The 20,742-nt window shown below is 33.9% G+C and overlaps 1 protein-coding gene across 1 annotated transcript; it reads right to left on the bottom strand.

Annotated features, from left to right (window-relative positions):
• Positions 1 to 980: 980 nt before the first annotated feature.
• On the bottom strand, positions 981 to 20,597 carry LOC126830037 (dynein regulatory complex protein 1). Its single transcript, XM_056098284.1, has 18 exons — positions 20,385 to 20,597; positions 16,575 to 16,769; positions 15,915 to 15,966; positions 15,401 to 15,532; positions 13,672 to 13,809; positions 12,800 to 13,009; positions 12,198 to 12,337; positions 11,671 to 11,805; positions 10,689 to 10,835; positions 9,706 to 9,803; positions 7,953 to 8,077; positions 7,127 to 7,216; positions 6,543 to 6,638; positions 6,097 to 6,147; positions 4,862 to 5,022; positions 3,813 to 3,965; positions 2,865 to 2,967; positions 981 to 1,676 (listed from the first exon to the last, which is right to left on the bottom strand). The coding sequence occupies exons 1-18, from the start codon at positions 20,498 to 20,500 to the stop codon at positions 1,611 to 1,613; spliced, it is 2,208 nt and encodes a 735-aa protein (XP_055954259.1). The 5' UTR covers positions 20,501 to 20,597; the 3' UTR covers positions 981 to 1,610.
• Positions 20,598 to 20,742: the final 145 nt, after the last annotated feature.

The raw sequence follows: 20,742 nt of genomic DNA, 5'->3' as shown, positions 1-20,742 counted from the left end.
GAATTTTCCAGGAAAGCGGCAATTCTGCCTTATATTCTTTCAATGTTGTTATTGTTGCCTACATAATCAATGTCAACGTCGTGGGCCATACTGTGGTCTATAAATCCGGTTACATTAAAAGCTGCAAGGAACACCGTCTAATCGTTCGATGATAACGTAAAACAGACGTCCCGTTTACACGTCGGCATGCACGTAAAAGAACCATTAAACAGTTTGAATTCAAAATAAGAGTAGCGCTAGCAATGGCGTATGCCCATCTTATTTACCTCAGTTGGTGCAAAAACGTAGAACTTTAAAACCCTATTTCCTTTATATTAAAAGCTATTATTTATTATATATATATATATATATTAACACAACTAACGGCTCTTGTATACCTTTGATGGTGCGAATAAACCTAAAAAGCAAATAAGCGGTTATCCCCCCCCTGACGCATCAATAGATCAGAAAAAGAAGGCGTCATTAATTTTGCTACCAGATAATTTTACAGAAAATACTCGATTTAGAATTATTGATATATTAAACAATCCATGGACAATATCCCCACCAATAACTTTTTTGCCAGTTACATTTGAGAGCATATATTTTGTGCTTTGAGACAATTAATATCAAATGAGTTATAATACGGATATGGATTTACGGTGGAGGGGGAACTTTACGGTACTGATGTGTCAAGGGAGACAACCAACTTATGTATTTCTGCTGTCAGTCCACTAATTATTTAGAGAGTTATTTATTGATAAAATCTTTCTCTTCCCTTTTTCATTTTGTTTACTTTTTGGTCAAGAATTTTAATTTTGAGGCAGAAGGATCCAGGTGTTTGAAGATGCATTATGCTAAATATGCAAATTGCATTTTTTTCTGGCTTCAAATGTTATATACATGTAAATTATTATTCTAGACATTTATTCACATGATAGGTCCATAATCTAGACTATAACTCAGTTGTAACAGATGGTAGACATGATAAGGGAGCTGTCATATTGAATAGTCAATGCTAGAGCGACTTGGGTCATTTGCTGTTTGGGCTTTGGAGGTGGGGGTGGGGGAAGTTAATATTTGCATGTTTTAATCCCTTTCTGTTCATTTCTACACATTTCTCTTTTTTTATTTAATAAAATAAGACTTGTTTAATGTGGAATGATAAAATTTATTCATTCTTCATGTATGTTAAATCAGATCACAATAAAAATATGTATTTGAAATGGTTCAATCAAGTATGAAATGGTTTAACACACTATTACACATACTTATGAAAAAACCCAAACAATCACTAATTTATTTGGGTTATGTTTCAAAGAGTACTTGCTTGAAAACATTGAAAGAATACTCCTTGAAACAAGGCCTAAATAAATAAGTAATTCTTCTTCCATAAGTATGTATAATAGTGCATTGCTCAATACATTTACTAAATGTTTCTAAGGATTATCAAACAGTTTCTTCTTGAGAATAAACTTAAATTGACATTTTGTGCATTTGCATTTGAAAAATATTGAGATATTTAGATGAAATAAATAATATTATACAATTAAAACATTATCACAGCCTATACAATTAAATATACATTAAAAACATTTAAATTAATACAATTAAAAATACACAATAATAATCTAATACTGAGGATTCATCTCTAGCTGTAAAACTCGCGTGGGTGGAATTTCTAATTCTGTGTTCACCTGAAAAATAAAATATTTAAAATTTCATTGAAAATTTATACAACACAAACTTCTTAAAGATGGGTTCCCAGAAAAGTATTTATCGGGTGGTTATTTCCAATAAAAGTATGGCAATTTTGGTATATATGGAAAGTAGAGATATCCAATCTTACTAGAAAAATACTGGATTCCCCGAAAAACACTCATGGAGCGTATACAGGACAAAAATGTAAGGGTTCCCCTAATCAACAGCCCGACGATTATGACCTTCTGCACGCACGATGTCAAAGGTCACAAGCGAACATTGAGCGCTTGATGTACAAGTTGATAAACTTTATGAAGAGTTAGACGTACAATACTTTCTGAGATAAAAATGACGGAAAAAGACGCGGGTAGTGGATAATCCGAGAATTTAATTAGGATTTGATATTTGTAATAAATAGTAAGCGATTAAAGACAACATCGTCTTATGTATGCAATGATTTCTCCTCTGACTCCCAAGACGTGACGTAAACATGACCTGGTTTGATCGAATTTTAATAGCAGGGCATTCCTTCGCAATTACAATGTTTGAGAAGGATTTAATTAGGATTTGATATTTGTAATAAATAGTAAGCGATTAAAGACAACATCGTCTTATGTATGCAATGATTTCTCCTCTGACTCCCAAGACGTGACGTAAACATGACCTGGTTTGATCGAATTTTAATAGCAGGGCATTCCTTCGCAATTACAATGTTTGAGAAGGATTTGAAGCATAATTATGACAAATTAATTAGTTTGAATATGTTTTTGGTCCATATATACCATTAAATCACCCAGTTTGTACGCGGGAACCCATCTTTAATCTGAGCTTTAATGCTAATTTATCTCTTTCTTATTTTTTAGTACTTTATGGAAGGAATGGCAGGTTATGTCTTTAAAATCCCAATATTCCGGACTAAATAATATATAATAGGTCAAGCCTAACATACATTTTTGTCTATGATTTCATGCCACCACCCTTTTTTGGTCATAATCATATACTGGCCATTTCAATCCATGAACATCAAGACCAAGATGGTATCTAATGCGTTTTTTTTTTTTCAATTGTTCATCGAACACTTTTCAGATCTTATTTTTGTTATATTTAAAGGAAAACAGGTATTGGTTTTCTGTAACATGTGTCTATGACAACGTAATGAAATCAAAACATACTTGATGACTTACCTTAGAATTAACATACTGATGTAATAACATTCTTAGTTCAGCATTCTGTTGTCTCAATGCATCAGTTTCATTAATTAAATTACTTCGACTCTGTAAACATTCACTGTAAAATATAATAAACAAACAAATCATGTAACCAGTCACTGTAAAATATAATAAACAAACACATCATGTAACCAGTCACTGTAAAATATAATAAACAAACAAATCATATAACCATTCACTGTAAAATATGATCAGTCGCTCAAATAACTAGAACTTTTATCGTCATTCTGCACACAGAGAACTAACTACTTCGAGAAGAGATCCCTGCCTGAATGTCCACCATATCTAAAAATAAGTATACTATTTTGTAATATGGTTTTACTTTACTCCGGTTCACATCTGTTATACTCACAAAGACTAAATAAACATTTTCTATTTTATTAAATGGAAGTGAAATAAATTTTTCTCACAATTCGCGAAGTATACTTCGTCGATTTAGGAATTAAAATCTCAGTCAACAAGCTTGTTCTAGACAGACAGTGTTAGTTTAGTATGTTTTAAATGTGACTTTACACCATTTACAGCTGTCCTGATTGTAAGCAGACTGTGTTTAAATGGCTGTGTAGTTGAAACTCTGGCAAACTCCTTGTGAAACTTCAAACACATTCAGTTTTGTTAGCGCCAGCTGAAACTAACTCCACTGTGACTACAAGGAATATTGGTCGGCACAAAACAAAGTCAATCGTAACAGTTAGTTTCATCCACCATTTAACAAAGCATTCTGCATACTTCCATCAACCTCTCGACAATGACCTTTGAGTTGACACTATATAGCCAAATCAGATTATTTCATCCAGCCCAACATTTGTTGTTGCTGAAGCAGAGAGAAATTTGTTTAAACCTTTGTACTGATAGATATGCCATACACAACCAATACAAATGCCTAAAAAGATCAACACACACCTGTATTTTTCAAGGCCCTCAACCAAACCATCCCAAACTCTTTCTTTTACACCACTATGAGTATTGGTATATTTCGCCCAATATTCAGAATCTTCCGATGGATCTCTATATTCTAGAGTAGCAATACGGAACTGTGATTTGTGACCCTTTTCTCTGAAAATATAACAGGTAAAAGTTAACAAAAAATATAAAACAGCAATGGTCAATGAGATACAGAAATAAAAGGAAAGGTATGTAACAGAACCAGGTTTAAAGCCCCAATATGCACAAACAAATGTAATTATGACCATTTAAAGTTTACATAGGTTTCTACCGATTTCACACTGCCTTCTTGGTGTATCTTAGATAGTAAAGCAATAATAACTGTGCTCTCTTTTTATTCAATAACTATGAGATATATGTAAATATTCTGGTTCAGTGTGCCATAAACATTTTAAGACAAAAATAAGGTTACATTTATTTACTACGGTCATGGCGGCAATGCCAAGGAGAAGAATTTGACCAGAGAGCAGCATTTCAGAATGACTGGACACACTTTACATGTGAGCCCTGCAAGCCCAGATGAACGGATATTTAAACGTACATTATGCAAGAGCTAAATCTGCCTATTGCAGGTCTTTCTTTAGGCCTGAAATGTTATCTAAATTATTAATTAGACATTAATAAACTTATCCACTCCATAATCAACTCTCGATGTCCTCGTTAGCCTGAGATATTTACTGGATTAGGATCCAATTTGCTGCTCAACTTTCATTCATGATTAAATCATGCAATGGATAATCAAGACTATGTTTTTTATCGTACCGAATTTAGTAATGATGATCGAGGCTAGGCCGAAAATTTGATCGCTAAATTCTTGGTTCAGAGTGGATCAATTTGACTGAAATTTTCAGCAAATTCCCTTTACATTATATAGTTTTTAACTTTATAGTGAGAAATGCCAGCTCTTCTATTCTCCCATAATGTATCTTTAAGTAAAATTTGGGTTGAGCGAAAAACAAAAGGCTTGAGGTTTGTCTAGATCTATCTACAGCAAAAGTTTTTCATACTTGGTAGGTTTTTTGTGATCATCGACAAATGCCCGAAGTGCTTTCAGAACTTCGTTAGGATGAATCAGATGAACCGAATCTTTTGTCGTCTTCTCGCGAGGAGGCTCATCGTCTACACCACCACCCGTTAACTCCTGTATCTCTGCATCTACATCTTCTACCTGCAATAGAATGGAATTGAATTTATAAAACTGCAGAAATAAAAACAACTTGATCAATTTTCTTACACCCTCTTTATACCACAGCTTTCACTTCCAAATTTTCCCAGTCCGTCAACTTTTCATACATTTTTATTATCTTGGATAAGCTAGATACTTTTTAAAAAAAAAAAATATTATTATTATTTATTATTATTACAGCATATTTACAGTGCACCCTTTCATATAATATGTTCAGGGGCACTTTACAAAGTGACAATGTAATCATAAATAAACAACAAGATTATGGACATGTTAACGATTGTATACAGAGTCAGTTAAAAGCCTGATTAAATAAATGTGTTTTAAGTTGTTTTTTACAAGAATATAGAGATGTACAACATCTGAAACTAAATGGTAGATTATTCCATAAAACAGGTGCTTGATAACTAAAAGAGCACTGACTATAAGAGACTAATTTGATTGACAGGTAAGTTCTCCTATCTGCCAGTTAGTCAAAACTGACAAATATGAATGAATTGAAAGACGTAGTAACAAACTGATCAGCAGTAAATTACTGCTTGGCCGATACTATCATTGAGAGGGATGACATCAGGGCGAATTAATTAGTTCTCAGTATTATCCTTTTTTTTTCTAAAACAATTTTTTAAATTATTAAGAAATAAATTAAAGGTGTTGGAAGTATATCTGGATAATAAATATATCATAAATGGGTACATAAAATAATATTTGAAGGCGTAAAAAGAGTAAAAGGCACCAATTCTGCTCGGAGCAGTTTGTGTTACTACGCATGTGTTATGATGTGACGTCACACATAGACCTATGCTGCAGGTGAACTTAAAGGTCGGTCATCTTGCACAGAGTTAAAATAAGGCTTTCAATTAATGCTGTGAAACAAATTGCTCTAGTATAGCACTATGACAGCGAGTTAATTACAAACAGACAATGAAAATATAAAATAAAACAATTGAAAAAATAATTTACTGTGTACCGAGTCAAACTACAACTTTATAGTAGCTCCTGATCTGACAAAGGACATTCTTTAAATTATTTCTAAAATTAAATGATTAGACCTACCCCTTCTGTTGATGTTTTCTCCAATTCATCTTTTTCTGTGCCTTCATCTTTCTGAATACAAAAATAGTTATATTTATTTAAGAGGCATTATCAATTTTAACAAGAAAATTGATGTAACTATTTTATATTTATATATATCATACTCAAAACAAATGTTAACAGTTTGCCTGCTATAAATACTTTTTAAAACCACAATTATACAACTCGTAATGAATCTTGAATTGTATGCATCTCAATAACATATCTCAACATTTTTATTCTAACCAGATGACTCCTCCCCTCCACTATTTTTATCACATAGCCTCTCCCCTACCTTATTTTTAACTCATAGCCCCTTCCCTACCTTATTTTTATCACATAGCCCTTTCACTACCTTATTTTTATCACATAGCCTACCTTATTAGATAGCCCCCCCCCCCCCATGTTAGATTGCTTCCTGTACCTACTTTATTTTCTTCAGCAGCTCTCTCCATTCTTTCTATAAGATGCATGAAGTAAGTTGTTAATTTGTGTATATCTTCTTCTGTTTCAACTCCTAGAGCCTGAAAGCAAGAAATACTATTTTAACACAATATTGAGATTAACATATTGGTATGTTTATCTACCATGGTTACCGGTATGTCAGCAATACTAGGGATGAATTTTGAATGAACGGTGATGCTTCCAGCTAATTTCCTTCACAAAAACTGATTATATGACTGGGTTAAGAAAGACAGCGGTGTACACAGGACCTCAGTTTTTGTCCCATCCAAACAACTATACATCTACACTGTCCCTTGCTAGGCCCTCTGTCCTGCACCACTGACAAGGGGGAACAAAACCAGAAATCCCAGATGGACTTTCTAGGCCAACACCGGGATCCAACACAGGTCCTCCAGGATAGCGAGCCAACATCTTATTTGCTTAGCACCCACGACCCACAAAGGTAAATACACCATTCCTCTATATTTTGGCACTTAAATTTCATACGTGCACAGACTTTTATTTCTGAGTCTCTGTTAAAATCGGGATGGTCCCTTTAATAACTTACAGTAAATATGGCATCAAGTTTCATCAGTGATTGTTCATCTTTTTCTAATGGTTGCAGAAGTTTCTCTAATTTCTTTTCCACTAAAAATCCCTGGAAAATAAGAAAAAGTTGAAAATACAAATCTGCTTGAGGTTATGGTTGGCAGGGTATGGTTCTTTTGAAAATGTTATGTGTCTTCAAAATGGTGAAGGAAGTAATGACAATTAAATTCTCGTCATTCCAAGGCTAATAACTTATGGTAAATATTTAGACATGGTTGTCCAGACACCTGGGTTTTTCTGGAATTTGAGAATTTGTTGCAAGCCACATAAGGAAACTGAAAGTTTTTATTTATATGAAAAAATACTGCAGAGATCTAGACCGTTCTACTTTTAGCTGTAAGAGTTTCTCCGTGGACATTATAAGGCCCATGGTTTCTCACACACAATGAGTTTTACTCACTAAAATAGATCTTTAAGGCATAGTGTGGGTTTTAATTTTGAATAAAACTTTGATCGAAAGTCCAATTTAAAATATCAATTTTATTCTAAAAATATCATAGGGCAATATGGGAGACATTTTCTGAGTTGAAGTAGGCCTACACTAAACTGTTTAGCAATACCACACGTTTTTATTGTAAGTTATTCTGTAGTATATCGGTGTAAAATTACCATAATATATATTTATTCATAAAATTAACCACTTCTCACCCATGCCATTACAAAACATGTATAGAAGACAACTGCAAGCTATACCATGACAAGTCCACGGCTATATGCACAAATGTAACTCATTACTATTTATATATTTAAAGGTCATGAATATTCATGTTAATATCTGTACTCACTGATTCATCACACAGTAGCTCTAGAACACTTTTAACAGTATGTGCTGAGATTTTAGTAAATATGTTTGTTCTTTGTTTATCATCATTTCCTCCTTCTTCTCCTACTTCTTCTATAGCTTGACTTCCTGTAATAAAATATAGTCATCTTTAGACACGACTTGTTGACAATCTAAACAATATGCTACATAATATAGTCACAAAATTATCAAGAAATATTTTTTCTGAAGCCTGTGAATATTAAAGGGAATGAAATCTGGGTTCCTTGTCCATTTTGTATCTTTATGGTTTGTTGTCTTCTGGAAAAAGCACCTTGTGTTAATATGTTCAATTAAGGGGAGGCACTGCTCGACAAATATGAATTTTAAAATAACTGGCTTCTAATAATGCTATCAACTTAAAATTTTCAGGAATTGTTCACATCGACAAAATAGGCTAATCGGCAGTTTTGGGGGAATCTGCTTTACTGGTTACCATGGAAACAAAAAAAATCATTTTTACTGCTTAAAAAAAATTGTTCTCTGAAAGTATCAAAAGTAGAAGCCTGGAACTTTTTTTAAAATGTTCCTAGGACATTTCTCTGTGTCCTTACATGTCATTCTATTCAACAAAACAAAAATTATGAAAAATGAGAGATTTCAAATGCCAATTTACTACACTAAAAATTCATTTAGAGTACTGAAAATCCTTATTTGCATGGAACTAACATTACTTAAGTATGTGTGTAAGTTTCAGACATATCTGTTGTAAACTTTTCAAGAACGATTTTTTGTAAGGTTGTCGACTGTTGATATTTTACTTTTTGAGAAATTAAGACATAAAGAGGTAAAACAGCAAAATTTGAATTGCAAGAGTGTTCAAAAGTGCATTTTTTCTATCATAAACCACTTTATATGTATTTTCTTTAATTACAAGTGAAATAAAAATGAATGAACATCACAAATATGCAAATATAAAAAATCGATAATTTGAGTCAAAATTGACATTTGTCGACCCTTGCCTCCCCTTAATAAAAGCTTATCAAAGAAGTGTTCATCTTTTGTTTGTTGATGTCTTGGTGTGCATTATTTAAAATATACTCTTGCAGTATTGTCGGTTGACATTGACGTCGACGAACACGTCTCACGATCAAATTAAACGTAACACACTAAAACAAAGTTACGCTAAACAGTAAACCGTATGCAAGAACCGATAGGAAAGCAAACATGGATAGGATTAACCAGCATTGGGCAGTTTTGATCAATCCTTCCTTGAGGTGTCAAATTTGACAATGAACCCCCCCCCCCACGTGTATGGAGCTATTGCGTGTCGCATGTGCAGCTCAGTGGTTCTGTTGGGGCGATTAGTTCTTCATCTGTGAACATACTCTTAAAGCATGTCAAGTGTCCATGACTATTTATCATATCACAACCTGCATAGGTATTTGCATTTCAATATCCCCTACTTTTTTTGAAGAGTGTATATTTTGCTCCCGATGTTGGCTGAGAAAGTTGCTCGGGATTAATTTTCCAAAGCTTTTTACCCTAGTCAATCGTGTCAGTGTCTAGTAATTTGGGTGGTATGAAAACAAAGAACCCTTGACTTTTGGAATTTGAAATAAGATTAGGCTGACGCACCACTGCCTGGGCAAAATATCGCGCCTAGAACACTTTTAGATGTCAGTCCACCTTCATTAGACCAGTCAGTACAGAAGAATAGAATGTTAAATCCTATTTCATTTCCTTTGCCAGAATGCTAGAGAAGCAATGAAACTTACCAGCCTGTGACATGACTTCATGTAAAACTTGTGTTGCTGATACTCCACTCTTTGTTTCTTCATGGATTCTTAATGGTCCTACATTCTCTACAAAACCTCTAGAAAAATAAACAATATTATTCCTTTATAATTTAAAAGTAGGACGGTCGGGCAGTCAAGTGGTCTAATGCGTTTGCTTTAGATCATAACGTTTGTCATAGAGTCAAGATGTGTGGTTTCGGCCCTAAGCTTGTAAGTTTAGTAGGTTCACTTGCCCAAACTCGTAGGTTTTCTTCGGTTTCCTCCCATTGCTAAAGACCCCTTTAGAAGGTTCATGCTAAACAAATGACCATACACACTTTCTCTGTCTGGTGAGCATCATGCCTGCATGACTTGAAAAATCCTGAAGGTTCTTATTGGCCCAAGAGAGAGAGGGAGAGAGAGAGAGTTTAACCTACACTCGACACAAACTAGGTCATTTCGGGACTGACATGTTTTTTTTCCATAATTCGCTTGCACGTAGGGGTCTTTAGCAGTGGGAGGAAATTGGAGGACCCGGAGAAAATCCACGAGGCTGGACAGGCGACCCTACTCCTTGTCATGTACAAGTGGGGAATTGAAACCACACCACTTGACTCAATGAGAGACCATATAATGCAACGTGCATGCGTTAACGATTCGGCCACCCTCGGTGATTAAAATGCTGGCTGGCTAATCAGGAGGTCTTGAGTTTGCTCCCTGTGTTGGCTGAGAATGTTTCTTGGTATTTTCCTATGGACAGAGGGCTGACAAGGAGCAGTGTATAGTCATTCGGATAGTACGACAAACCAAGGTCCCATGTACACATTTGTGTGCACCATTAAAATTTGATGTAAGAGTTGGCCATAGCGCCGCAGTCCAGGCAAAATTATTACGGTTTATGCCCGTCTTCGTTAGTCCAGATGGTACAGGAAAGTAGGACTTAAGCCCCATTTAACTTCATTTATAAACTATAAAGAACTTACAAGTCTGGCGATTCCCACTGTAGACCTAATTGTTGTTCATGTACAACTGTATCACATTGTAATATAGAGTTTAATATTTCTTTACATTCTTCTTCATTCATACACCAAACATCCGCAAACTTCTTTGCGTCTGTTGCCATAAAATGTCTGTAATAAAATAAATTGAATGATAAAAGTAAAAACATCTTCAAAATGAAAGGATATATTATTTTGCCAAAATAATTCCATATTTTTTCATATGGCTAGGGTATTTATAGTGTTACCTATTAGAAAATGCACTCCGAAATTTGAGCGCCAAAATATAGCGGAATGGTGTATTTACCTTGTCTCAAAATTTCAGCTCAAAATATTGAGTCGTTTCTACGTGAAGGTCAAAAATGTTTATCCGGACACGTAACCCTTTTAAGATTTCAGGTCTATTTTTTCACTGGGTCACCTGATAATCAATTCCCGTTCCTATACAGTAAATGACCCATGTGCTGTACTTGATAACAAAAGGTAAATTTCACCTACACATTATTTTTATAAAATAAATCTGTTTTATCCAGACACCGCATTTTACAGCTTGGGACACCGGTATCCATTTCCAGATGAAGATGGGCGGGTTTAAATTGTTTGAAAACATATCACAAATATTGAGTTAGTAGAGGATTTTAAGGGATTTTAACACAAAATTAAGCAGTTTTATTCTCCAAAATATTATCGGGATTGGACCTTTAAATTGTAAATAAATGTAAGGAGAATGTGGCTAAAAACCATCCTTATTTATGAAATGTACTGATAATAAGTCATCCATCAATCAATGTGATTTTATGACATTTTATCAAATTCTTAAAAAATAAAATGCATAGGATTTTGCTCTGTAAACTAGAAACTGTTCGGCAATTCTTATTTAATTTTTATGACATTTCATTGAATTCTGAAAAATCACAAATGGATGGTAGATGTCTGTAAAACAAACTATTTATCTTTGTGGCCTTACTTCGATTTTTTCTGTAAATCTCGAAACTGTTCTGCAATTCTTTTATAATCTTCTGTCAATTGAGAGTTTTCATCTCGGTATTGTTTCTCTTGTTTAGTTAATTTAATTCTTAAACCATTCAATACATCCTGCATTCTGAAATAAATAATGAAATCTGTATTTAAGAGAAGCATTATCACTCCCAAGAACAAACTAAATGTATTTCATTTTAATAATATATTCAAAATAACCACAGATTAGCCAAGATCCATATAAATGGCATGTAATTGGGTTTAACATCCTACTTTTTTTCAACTACCAAGAGATCTTTAACTTTTTGGCAATGGTATACACAGGACCCCACTTTTTTGTCCCATCCAATGACTACATGCATTTCCTTCCTCCATCACCATCAACTGACTGGAAAATCTTGAGGAACATACTGCGACAGCATTGGGACCGAACCGGGGTTAGTCAGTAAGCGTAGGCTACACAACAATTAACTCTACTCTTTATTGGAAAAATTATTTCATTTATTCATATAGTACCTTGTTATTTTTCTTTTCTGTTGAGCTTTAGTGATGGCATTTTCTTCATCTCGTTTTTTAAGAACTTGGAAGTTATATTCTAGTTTTTCCTGGTTTAATTGATAAGTTGCTCTCATTTGTTGTAACTGTTGTTCTAAAATCTGGATAGAAATAAACAAGCTATAAGTAATGATGGTTGTAATGCAGGAGGCCAGGTATGCTATGTCTTTCTAGAAACCCAGGATGTGTGTGTGTGTGTGTGTGGGGGGGGGGAACTGGTTTGCATTTGGGTGGGGGGGGGCTTACAGGTGACTTTTGTTTTGTTTTTGACCGCTCATTAGCCTACTCCCATAATTCCATGCATACCTCACACAGAGTGTGACGAAACAGATCATTATATTATTGGCTAATCCTCCCGCATTAAACAGAACATGGTTCATCTAATAACTCCTCCCAGTTTTACTGTCATACTGACAAATAAAATAAAATGTGATTTATCTATAAGAAACGAAGCAAAATAGAGCCTGTGTTTTAATTATAGGTTGCATGTTAAAAATTGGATAATAACACTTCCGTTTATTTTTTTTTTACAAATCACTAATCAGAAAGGAAAAACATTTTACCTGTACATCAGTTTCTAGTCTGATTTTCACCATGTTGTATTCCTCTGCATCTTGTACCCGTAGATGTTGAAGCATTTGTTCATATTCTTCCACTCGTTTCTCACGATTTTTCATATATTCAATCTCCTTGTCACGACGATACGTCATTCTCTCATCCCATTTTTTCTTCTGTTGTTCTAGAAGTTCATTTCTTTCGGCCACAAAAGCTCTCTGAAAACATGAGATATCCTCCATTATGAAATGTTATCACACAAAACATTCCCGATCTAAAGTTTAAATTTTGTTATAAAATAACTAAATATTCCAGATTAAAACTATCAAAAGAAAGATAAGCTTACATACTTTTAGACCATACACAACAAAACTAGTTTTGCGTAAAAGCATAATGATCTGAAAACTAGTAAAATTTATTCATCTCACATCACGGTCTTTAATACATGTATATTGTAACCATTTGTTAATGTACATAGGATTTTGGTCTTCCATTTCGTTCGAAATGAAATAAAATGAAATGGGGATTAACGTCCTACTGTTCTGCTCTGACTGGGCTAATGAAGACGGGCATATGCCATACAGTGTGTTATGAGGGAAATTTTTCCTGGACAGCGGCACTACAGCCTAGTAAGCTAGTGTCTTACTCACTTAGCCACCATGGCTCGACATTTCTTCCGAACAACTAGACACACTTTCCATGTCAGCTCGGTGCACCAACCCCTTGCAAGTGGGAACCAGTTTTGAAAAATCCTGACAGTTCTTCTCTGCCAACAAATTCCAATTGTGAATTCTGTGTCTTAACCACGCTATCATCTTCTCCCCTCCCCACCCCCCAGAGAACATTAACAGATTCAATTATAATAATTATTATCACAAACCTCATCCTGCTCTAATTCCTCCCTCTGTGCTTTCTTCAGATTTTTTATTTGTTCATTCATTCTTTCTATCATCAAATCTACATCCTCTGCCATCTTTTTTAAATCTTTAACATACAAATCATCTTTATTCTTGAGGTCCTGAAATAATAAGAACAATCTATGAAATAATTGTTACTTTTCTATTAACAAAAATTATTCTTAAATGTTTGATGATGCTTCATGGTTAGCTCCATTCTGGTTAAAACACAGATTCTATTTCGTTACGTTTATATATAGTTCAAAATTTCGTTTTACTTGTCTTTACTACACTTGGATCAGGAAGAGTTGTTATTTAACTCGTGTTCTGAATGGTGTCAGGGATAAGCCAATGAAACGGTCTGTTATGGCGAGCTTTAGGTGTGTTTTTCACGGAACTGTGGGTAATCCACTAGTAACAGCAATGCTGATTGGTTAATTGAATGTCTGACGTCATAGGGTCTAAGTCGGTCTTTTGACCCCTGACGTGACCTATCGCTATAACTTGTCAGATCTTCACGTAGTGTAGGCCATCGAAAGTATAAAAAACCGAAACGAAATATAGATCTGTGTTTTAATCAGATTGGGTTAGCTCCATTCTGCACACAGAGATCAATCTACTTCATACTTCAAGAATAGATCTCTGTCCTGAATGGCCGCCATATCCAAACAATAGTATACTATTTTGCAATACTGTTCTACTACACACAAAGAACAAATAGATCTTTCAATATTATTGAACAGATGCGGAATAAATAAATTTTCGAAGTATACATGTGTTTTCGACTAAAATTGTTGATTTAGGACTTAAAATGTCGGTCAAATAGCTTAGTGCCTGTTCTGAAGGAGAGCTAGCTGTAGATAGGCAACCTAAGTTTAGTATGGGTTAGATCAACGCAAACCATTATAAAACTTAAGGCATCTAGATGTTAATCATTTAAAAATAAAAAAGGAACAGATTTTACTTTGATCATTATAAGACACACATAATAGTAATTTCAAATGGTTATGGTTGTGAATGCAATGAATGTGATGTCTATGTCCGAAAATAAGGCACCTGTCTCAGACAATTTCAGACACAAAGACAAACCCAATCCATATGTGTCTATCATTATGTCTGCCACTGGTTTGTTTTGTTATTTATGTCTTTAAAATGTCAGAGAGAGACAGAAATGGGGTTTAACGTCCACTCGACACAAACTAGGTCATTTTGGGACTAACATATAGTTCAATTTTATTTCCATAATTAGCTTGCGCGTAGGGGTCTTTAGCAGTGGGAGGAAACCGGAGGACCCAGAGATAACCCACGAGGTTGGACAGGCGACATTACTCCTTGTCACGTACAACCGGGAATTCGAAACCACGCCAGTTGACTCAATGACAGACTTTATGATACAGCGCGCACGTGCTAACCATTCAGCCATCCAACCCCCCTTAAAATGTCAGACTAGTTCAGTTCATTAGTGCCAGGTAACCTACAACTAAAATCTGTATTTTGAGGTCTAGTGATGTTGGTAAGTGTGTTGCCATAATAACAGTCATGTTTCTATCTACATATCTATGTTGTATCATGGGAATTTTATGGGCACTGCCAATTTGTATGTTGATCATCTGAACTAAACACAAACAATGGCCCGTCTCCTCAAACTACAACTTATTTCGTGCCCTAGCCACAAATACATTACTACCCCTGACAAGTAAATCAAATATTTACCAATTGAAAGTCGTTGATTAGTTTATTTTTTTCATCAATCATGGAATCACAAGATGTTTTCTGCTGCATTAACATTTCGTGGAGGGATTGTGGAACTTCTTTCTGTAAAGCTGACTCCCATTTTTTGGTGATCTAAAAAAGAGAAATAATCATCATAAAGGGATTGGTTAACAGGTTTCCATAGGTTTTTCATACCAAATTATCCAGTTTCATTCATTAAAATGAAACTAGCATGGATGGCTTGCGCATAGGGGTCTTTAGCAATGGGAAGAAACTGGAGGACCCGGAGAAAACCCAAGAGGTTGGACAGGCGACCATACTACTTGTCACGTACAACCAGGGAATCAGGAATTGAAACCAAGCCAGTTGACTGAATGATTTATAAGACCTTACCATTCAAATAAACAGTGATACAATCAGAAAGGGTGTTTGAGCTTAGAGCCATAAGATTAACTACATACATTCATTTATAAATTTCAACATTATGAATTAATATAATTATTTGAAAGTTTACCTCCTCAAATCTCTCAGCACCTGATTTAGCTTCTTGTTCTAATCTTTCTCTCCTACATATAAAAAAAAAAAATAAAACATAAATTGAGAGAAAAACTCAAAGCTCAACATGCCAGAATATAAAGATTAAATACAGGGTTATATATCACACCCAATCAAAAATACTTTTAGAAAAAAAAAAATCAGTTTTTGTCCAAAATTCATTTATATCGATCTAACATAAAAGTTTGGGCCATGATAAGTCTCCAATATTTTCTACTGATTTCACACCAAGATTTTTTTATCTCTCTTAAAACATAGACAAACATAGTACTAACAACTGTTTTCTCTTTTTCGTACTCAGATATGCTTGATTACATTAAAAATAAAATTCTTTACATTGAAATAGTATATATTTTGAACAAGTAATATGTTAAATCCCATAAAATATTGTGTATACGTGTAATGTTATAAACTATAGCTAGATGTAATTTCCACAGATTAGAAATTAATTTTAATAGAAAGCTGTGGTATATGTGACATGATAAAATCGAAGGTTAGAACTATATATTCAATATTTTGACATATAACCAGTATTTCTTGCAGAACTTTCCAGAAACAATTAAGGGCAGTCAGAGCAAAGAAATTTCTTTCATATATGTATATTTTTCAAAATACTTACCGTAATCGTTTAGATTCCTCTTCATCTCCGCGTCTGATTGATTCTCTTGCATCACCAGCCACACGGATATTACTGACCAATTCAAACCCATCTTTACGTAATTTTGTTAATCGTAGTCGACTTTCCTCTATCTGTTTACGACTTTTACTTAATTCTTCTTTAATTTCTTTACTGTCTCCAGGATCATTTGGGTCTCTGTAATAATTCCAAATTTCAAATCAATAATTTTATAAGAAGAAACCAAATAACAGACTAGTAATTAAGTAAGCAGTTTGTTCAGCTGGTGTTAAAGGGGGTATGGCTCTATTTTTTGAAACCTTGAAATGGACAAAAATGATTCTATGCCCATATTAGTGTAATGTGAATGTAGGCCTACAGTGATTTATATTCAATTTTTGAAAAACAATATCGCAATTTCTAATCAATTCATTGAATTATGTTCATTGAAATACGTGAACAGTTAAAATCGAACGTCAGTCGATTACGCCTGCTTAGTCCATTCCACAGGTTTTTTTATATTATTATTTTGACGTTTGTGAATAAGCCTTTACTAATTACTTCCACATTGTCTTGTAGTTGTAGGATATGTTTTTATTTGTTCATTACAAAATGGAACCTAAAACCATAGAATACACAACTTGTGTACTGATTAAAAATTAATTGTGTCGTAAATATTGGATATTAGGATCCTATATTTTCATGGCAAGATAACATCAATATTGATAGAAATTGACCAATATTAAATTCTAATTCGTGTTTTTAATTTCGAATATTATGGGAAATATTGAGTTACAGATTGAATGTAAATCATGTTATATACATTCATATTACATTATCATATGCATTGCGACCGATTTGTGTCCATTTCTAAGTGCTAAGGTATAGGAATTTAGCTCCTTTAAATCAATATTTATTTATTATATTCACCTACAGTGTAAATAATCTATCAACATTAAATTGCTAATATTGTAATAATAGTTCACAGACAATAGTTCATAATGGCAGATCATTTCAAATGAATTTGTTTGTGTTTTTGGATCTCTAAATTCTACATGAAAATGGTGTTTGATTATTATAAATTTGTGTCGGATGTGGCAATGAAAGAAAAATCTTGGCGATCAAAGAAAAATCACGGTAAAAAATGGACGGTAAGGATTCCAAAATAGCCTCAAAACCGAGATGGGGGGGAAAAGCCTTATTTTCATATCAGTTGTGTATAGGATCAGCCAGTAACAGAAAGAGGCCAAAGCGAATAAGATAAGAATCTGTTACTACTAGGCTATATATTATTTATAATAATCAATAATGATTATTTGGTTATTCTATTTTGACCTGCATAGGCTACCAGGCACTATCCAAAAAAACCAAAGAAAGAAGTAAATTACACTTCCAGGGCTGAATAACTCAATAAATAAGCTATAAAATTACATTACAGTCAGTGTGTGACTGTGAGTGAGTAGCAAAAGCTCGCTAGAGGCGCCACTAATACTATTTTTATCAATGTAAAAAAAACTGAACGTAAAATGTGTCATTTTTGTTCCGCGACTTCGGGAAGTTGTATGAACACCAACATCGATGACTTTGCACATATTTTGTGTTGAGACGAAAACAGAGTTTGTGTCGAGCATTGTTTGGACTTTTAGAAACGTATTTACGACTTATTTCTTATATTTTGAAAAAAATAAAATCATCAGAAAAAGGCAAAAACAGTGCTCTTCACTGAAAGGAAAGTAAACATATTTTCTCATATAAGATAATAAGATTTTTATTGATACATCATAAACAGATAAAAACAACATCAATATTCAACATTAGATTCAACATTAGTTACCTATATTGACAACTGACTGGATCTAGTAAAGTGTTTATGAACATCATTAGTGAACATTAATTTGTCTGTCAAGTACTTAGGGGTCAGACCATTTACTATACGATAAAAATGATTTAATTTTATTTGATTTACCCTTAAATGGACCGGTAGCCAGCCAACTTTGAGGAATTCATCACACCCAACATGGGAACGATTACTTAAATTTAAAACAAATCTTAAGAGCTTATTTTGAGTTGACTGCAACTTCTTCTTTGCTATTTCTGATAGATTAGAGTACCAGAAAGAACAGGCATAATAAAAGTGACATTGGATTAAAGCAGTAATTAGTAATTTCTTAGTATGTAACGACAAAAATTTACTCTTTCTATACAGGAATTTTAGTTTACAGTTAGCTTTTTTGATAACCTTTCTATATCAAAAGAAATAAATTATATAGCCCAAATTTAAAAATTCCAATAAATATTTAATAGCTGGAAGGATATTTCCTGAAAATTTGATGCCTATATCTTCAATGGATGCTGAGAAATTTTTTTCAGTCTCTTTTTTTTGCAAATTTTAAAAAAAAAGGGTATACTGACATTGATCAATTTTGGGTCATAAAAGTGCATTACATTCTTATTTCTTAATCGATTTTGAAATTTTTTGGGGGTTTCTTAAATTAGGTACACCAGTGAAGCGTTGAACCGCTGACGTAATTTCAATGTCGCGAGTCACACTTCAGATACGCCAGTGCGATTTGTGTATCGGCTTATTCTTCCTCGTCGTATTGTTGATTGGTATGAAACTGCGCCTTCACATGAGGTTAGTTTCGTAAATAAAAGGCTAGCTTTTTGCCCCGTTTTCGAATTTTTACTCTAGCTGCTCCGTGTGCAGAGAAATCTAAACATGAAATTGAAAGTAGAAAACAACACGATTTTTGGGACGGGGATACCAGAATAGCATAGGGTTAAAAATATATAAATTATCAATGAAATCGGTAGGTGCGGAGCCAAAATATGTAGTGTGGAAAATTTTTGATCCAGTTTCGCCGTCATGTAAGAAAGTTAGTGAAATTTTACCACTAGCGACTTCGCATGATGGCCTCACTTTTCCTTCTTTGTTCTTCAGACAAAAAGGGCATTAATTAGCGACAATTAGTTTGGCATAACTCCATAATTATAGGGCCTCTCATTAACATTAGGCAGTGGATATTTAACCGTATATACTTAACTTAACTTAACGTTCACTTCCGTTTAACATGCTTTAACATGAGCAGTTCTCTGATACCTAGACTTAGCAGTTTTCGCTTTGGCAATGCCATCTGACATAAACCCTAAACCTAACCCTAACCCTAACCCAACAGTTCTATTTGTTTTTTGTCTAACATAACTTCTTTTTCCGTTTCTTATAAAGGAACGAAATAGCCATACTTGAACTTCTATGGTAGAAACTGGAGAATTATTTTTAAAAGAAAATAAGATAATAAATGTAAATTGTACAAAAGCATTTAGAATATTATTCTATTTTGGTCGAGGGCGCATTTCTGCGGATTTTGGTTTTTAATTAAGTACTAAGACTTTCAGTGGTTTATGTTTTTCCCGTAAAATCGTGCTTCTGCGCCGAACTTGAAAGACCAGTTACCAAAATGGCGGAATATATCTGTACTTTCCGCCATTTTGAATCAGAAACGATGTACGGTAAAATAGCGGAAGTAGATACTTTGCCGTATACGGTTAAATATCCACTTCGTTAACATTAAGCTCATTTTTGGTGTCATTGTTATTGTAAAGCTGTGTTGGACAGTCCTATCCAGAAATAACAGAATTAAAGCCATACGGGATAGTTGGATTTTTTGTTGTCATACCGGTACCTACTTAAATGGGAGAGGGATTGGAAAACTAGTAAATATTCAATTGTAGTCACATTCAAAAATTTAAAAAGCTTTTGCTTTGCTAGAGTGAGTAGGACTCGAGCCCGTCGAGGACAAGATCTCAAATTACCTTTTTAAAGCTTCTATTCTTTTATTTATACGCAAACGCCTGGCTGCTATACGTTCCTCCTTATCATTTGAATCAACAGATGGACCAACCTCTTCTTCTTCGCCACTAGAACTCATTTTTGACTCAAAATAAAGTAATGTAACGAAGAATTTCTCTTTTCAGTTCTGTATAGTTTATTTGTTGCTATGCAAGGGTCGCCATTCATCACGTGACTGCAGGTTCGGGCCTAATTATTATTTTTATTCGAAGAGCATGAAAAATATTCATTTACAAAATAGAAAAGGTATTTCACGATAATATGATGTAAGATGTTGTTATATTTAATTCAAAACACCTCTAGTTCTAGTTGATTTAATTT

Source organism: Patella vulgata, chromosome 1, assembly GCF_932274485.2.
Source record: "Patella vulgata chromosome 1, xgPatVulg1.2, whole genome shotgun sequence".
Taxonomy (NCBI): domain Eukaryota; kingdom Metazoa; phylum Mollusca; class Gastropoda; family Patellidae; genus Patella; species Patella vulgata.
The sequence above is the reverse complement of the archived record's forward strand: the minus strand, read 5'-3'. Positions and strand labels throughout refer to the sequence as shown.

What these genes read in the sequence shown, in the direction of transcription:
- LOC126830037 (XM_056098284.1), bottom strand. Translation starts at nt 20,500, where the DNA reads ATGAGTTCTAGTGGCGAAGAAGAAGAGGTTGGTCCATCTGTTGATTCA. An exon ending in AGAATAGAAGCTTTAAAAAG is followed by an intron (nt 16,770 to 20,384) that starts GTAATTTGAGAT and finishes GAATTATTACAG; the next exon opens with AGACCCAAATGATCCTGGAG. An exon ending in GATTTACAGAAAAAATCGAA is followed by an intron (nt 10,836 to 11,670) that starts GTAAGGCCACAA and finishes ATTTTATTACAG; the next exon opens with ACATTTTATGGCAACAGACG.